General features: G+C 46.7%; 1 protein-coding gene across 1 annotated transcript in view; it reads left to right on the forward strand.

The window, feature by feature from the left end:
- The first annotated feature begins 1,858 nt into the window (after positions 1–1,858).
- Positions 1,859–4,815, forward strand: part of LOC119350693 (putative leucine-rich repeat receptor-like protein kinase At2g19210) — a 6,951-nt gene continuing 3,994 nt past the window's right edge. Inside the window, exons 1-3 of the mRNA XM_037618398.1 lie at positions 1,859–1,952; positions 2,348–2,906; positions 3,007–3,500. Of these exons, the coding sequence (XP_037474295.1) occupies positions 1,859–1,952; positions 2,348–2,906; positions 3,007–3,500 (1,147 nt within the window). The remainder of the gene's footprint in view (positions 1,953–2,347; positions 2,907–3,006; positions 3,501–4,815) is intronic.

Below are 4,815 nucleotides of genomic sequence, written 5' to 3' on the forward strand. Positions count from 1 at the left end.
GACGGAGGTTCAGACTGCAGCTAGTTGTTTTGGCCAGGTTTGGAAAAAACGGATCGGCAACCGCACACACCTGTTTGCACCAAGCCATCCTCTGATCACCGGCGGGTTCCCTATGCGTAGCATCCTCCGATCGTAGTGATGGATACCACCATCGGTGCATTGCTGCCACCCAATTGTCCGGAGTTGCACAACGGCTCTACTTTGGCTGTTGGCGCTCATGGCATGGCATGGGGGCGTGCGTCGGGCTCTCTGCTGGGAGGTGGACCATGGTGGTGCACTTTTGCATGGGTGGTGATCGGCCGACAACACTATAGTGTTTAGATTCCTATCTATCTTTTTTTCGTCGGTTGTGGCTATCTCGTTTTCATGCTTTTAGCTTTTTGTGAGCCTTTTTGTTATTGGAGACTTGAAGACTTTGTTGAACATTTTGCTTATTAATAAGATGGATGCATGCATCATTCTGATGCAGAGGCCGGGGGATAACCTCCATTTCCCAAAAAAAAAAAAGATCTGATCAGCCGAATGAGGGTGGCTGCAGATTATGTTGCAGCGACCTCCTAGGACTTCATAACCATAGAGGTTACCGAAAGATCTTCCAGATTGTTCATCTCAAGATCCAGTGGTTAACTTCAACGGTGAGATACAAATTATGCACGACGACTTAACGCAGAGGATGATTATGCAACGATGGCAGTCGTGCAGTCGCATCACATGTTACTGTTGGGCTCGCGGAGAAGTGATGGCGATAACACTTGATGACTTCACTGGTGGTGCTACTCGAGCATCCGGTCACGAGCTCCGCACTGAAAGCCTAGATCTGACCCGAGCTAGTTATAACATCAGTATTTTTACGATGTTACCTTGTTGAAGATATTGCATGGATATGCTTGGATTGATTCTTCTAGATGCCAACCTAGATTGTGACCTTGGTGGTTGGATTCGAAGACCGCGACAGGTGTCTCTCAGGTGTTGCTATTGAAGAACCTCATTGTCTGTGTGATATCATGAGATGGTTGGTGTGGATATAGTCATTGTTGTAGTTTGCCGATCTCGGATCTGATCGCTGCGGATTTTTTATTTTTGCTCGCGCTACGCATAACCTTGGCCTCATATGACTTTGCTATTGCCGGCGTGTTTCTGTGTGAGTGCGCGTTGGTATTGGATGTGTGAATCCTAACTATACAGAGACCGGAAGTGTGCAGTGTGCTCTTAAGGTCAGTATCCTTTTGATGCAGTTTTTGGGTCAATAAAATCCACTCTTTAACAGCTGCATTGGAAAAAAGGTCAGAAGAAGTGTGGGGCACGGCCAACATTCCCGGTCTTCCTCGGCACTCTCTCAACGCAAAATGAAAGTCGTGCACCCAGCAAGAGGACACATTGACCAGGTCGAAGAAATTAAAGTCAAACCTTTGACGGGCGGTTTGCCATAGCACTAATCAGGTCGATCGTGGGTTCCACAAGGAGGTGCCGAGGGAATTAAGATTAATGCCCACTGACAAGTCTTTAGTACCGGATACATTACACACGTAGGTGTAGCGACGTGGTTAAGCATGATGGTGTTCATGCCACCATTATGCTAGCTATAACATTCATACAGAGTTGGTTTTTCATCGGAAAACAAAATACAGTTTCTTTTTGAAAGAAAAAAACAAAAGACAGTTGGTTCTCTTCCTATATCCAGATTAAGGCGGGCATGTTGTCTTTGTTTTTCTTTTGACAAATGGGAGTTGAGGCTGCGCATGTACATGGAGGCATGGATGGTGCTATGCTAGCCCGCAGGGCCGCACATATAAATACCATGATGCTCCATTAGCTACTTGCAAGTGCATATTGGAGCCGTCAATGCCGCAGATCGACAATGGCGGCAACGCCATGGCTGCTGCTTGTCTGCATCGCCGCTGGCGCCGCCTCCAGCGGGGTGCTTCAAGCTCGTGCCCAGCCTGACAGCAAAGGTATGTATGCTCACTGTCCCCGAAAAGATTAACTGCGCATGTTTTCACAAAATCAATACGCAACAGATCGACCATGCATAATTGCAAAGTTCACGTGCATCAGACTATCCATAGTAGGGAGTAACTTAGACTTAACATTAATATGTTACTAGTCTATGCTATCACCTTTATAGTGAGAAGTAACATATGTGTTGACATGCAACACTTCATTTATTAGATTGTAGAATCATCTTGCCTGTATGTGTGATGTTACTCATAGTGTGAGTAACTAGCTACATTACTTAATTTGCCTCTCTACTCATTATTTAGCTGCCACATCATCTTTTTTCTTTGGTGTCATCTATGTTTGACTTTATGTTACTCCCAATAGTCTCACCAAGGATTATAAATTGCAGGTTTCATAAGCATAGACTGCGGATTTCCAGGGACAACGAGCTACGTAGACAGCACAACCGAGCTCTCCTACGCCCCGGATGCCGCCTTCACCGACACCGGCTCGAATCACAACATCTCAGTGGAGTACATGAAGCCGCAGTCGCTGCTCTCGAAGACCTACCACAACTTGCGCAGCTTCCCCGACGGCACGCGCAACTGCTACACGCTCCGGTCCCTGGTGCCCGGGCTCAAGTATCTCCTCCGCGCCTCGTTTTTCTACGGCAACTACGACGGGCTCGACAGGATTCCTATATTTGACCTTCACATAGGGGTCAACTTCTGGAGGGTGGTGAACATCACAAATATGGGCTACGCGCTGCAAGTGGAGGTCCTCGTGGTTGTGCCGGATGACTTCGTACAGGTTTGCCTGATCAACACCGGCGTCGGGACACCATTCATCTCTGGGCTGAGCCTGAGGCCGCTCAAGAAGACGATGTACCCGCAGGTAACCGCGGCGCAGGGCCTGGTGCTGATGACTAGGCTCAACCTCGGCCCGACTGACGATTCTACCTTTGTCAGGTGAGTGGTGACCCTCATTCAATTCAAAGGAACCTTCAACGTATGGTAACCCAATCCGATTCGGAGAGAGTAGTAATAAATCACAAATGAAATTGATCAGGTACCCTGATGATCCATACGATCGAATCTGGACCCCGTGGGTCAACATGAAAATCTGGACCGTGATATCGACAAAGAAGAGGGTGCAGAGCATAGACAATGACGTCTTCGAGGCGCCAACGGCAGTCATGCAGACGGCGATCAGGCCGCGGGACGTCACCAAGAACATAGAGTTTTCTTGGAGCCCGGAGCCCCAGCCGAACGACCCGTCACCAGGGTACATCGCCATCTTGCACTTCTCTGAGCTGCAGATTCTCCCCATTAACACCGTGCGGCAGTTCTACGTCAACCTTAACGGCGAGTTGTGGTATCCGAGCGGCTTCATGCCTACCTACCTCTACATCGGTGCCACCTACAACAACCTCCCCTCTAGGCATAACAGCTATAACATCTCCATCAACGCCACTGGCAACTCGACGCTGCCGCCGATCATCAACGGTGTGGAGATTTTCTCCGTCATCTCCACCACCAACCTTAGCACGTACTCACAGGATGGTACGTCTGCTTGCACATTTAATAGGGTGCCCCTACTAAAAAGATGTTTTCCTTATGGTGTTCACATGAAATGTATATCACATGTCACAAAATTGCAGATCTAATTTGATGGCCACATCAAGGAATAACAAGCACAAATTCACAGCGGGTAGTACCAAACCTAAAATAACATTGGTCTAGTGCTATTTAATGTGTACTGTTCATGAGGGCCAAATTTTGTGCTCTAAAATTCTGAATGTGTACCAGTGTACTAAATAGTTAAACAGCACCCGATGAAGCTTATGGGAAAAATTAGACAGGGTTGCTATTTTTTTGGAAACCATGCATATAAAGTTCCAAACCAATTTTTTTGTGACACAAAACGATAACTAATCATGATGCAGTATTAAAAAATCTAGTATTTTTGCAAAAATGGATTCTGCTACCTTTTATAGTAGGATTTATCTATTTATTTGACCACCATGTGTGGACCAGATTTGGCTTTTAAAGTTTGAATCATGGTAGATACATGTTGTCTCAATCAGAAATACAGAAAAGAGCCATCTCAAACTGATTGAAATTGACATAGCAAACGGGTTTTCATGGCGTTTGGCATTGGCTGCCACATAAGAGAGGTGGCCTCAAGAATGCTCAGGTGGAGGGGCTCGGGAGGAGGTTCCGTCGGTCGGAGCAGTCAACACCGTATATATGGAGTTGTTATCGGATGGAGCTCTTGCCACCATGCCATCTCGGCCAACCACTGTGTCGGTTGACTGATGTCGCCCAACACACATGCTCTGTGGGACTCATGATCATGGTGAAAGAAGTGGTAGAACTAGGGCAATGCAAGAGGGAGACAACACGTGGCAGGTTAGGAAGTAGCATGACGGGATGGGTTTGTATGTGTCTAGGGATCAAGAATGTGGGGAAGAGTGATTTCACAAATCAAGATCTAGGGTTGGGGGTGGGGAGAAGGCTGTGTCTGAGCAAAGTTCTAGTGATCTACCAAGCCTTTTGGTGCTACCACACACCGTCGCGCGGTAGCACACCAAGAAATTATAGAGTAAGTCCATCATTTTTGCCTCTCCATGACACTATTGATAACAACTTGAATTTCAAATTCCATGTAAATACATGTTAGATCAATCAGAGCATTTCAGTCCCAAATAAGTTGGGGTGGGCTAGAGTTGAAACACATAAGATCTCAAAACATAGGCATGATTCTGACACGTGGATAGCTAACTTTCACGCTCCCCTGTACATGGCTAGTTTTTTTTTTGGTGATGTTTCAGTCCTTTGGGAACATGAAACCTCCAAAACATATTAGCTCAGTGCT

Source organism: Triticum dicoccoides, chromosome 1B (genome assembly GCF_002162155.2).
Source record: "Triticum dicoccoides isolate Atlit2015 ecotype Zavitan chromosome 1B, WEW_v2.0, whole genome shotgun sequence".
Lineage (NCBI taxonomy): Eukaryota > Viridiplantae > Streptophyta > Magnoliopsida > Poales > Poaceae > Triticum > Triticum dicoccoides.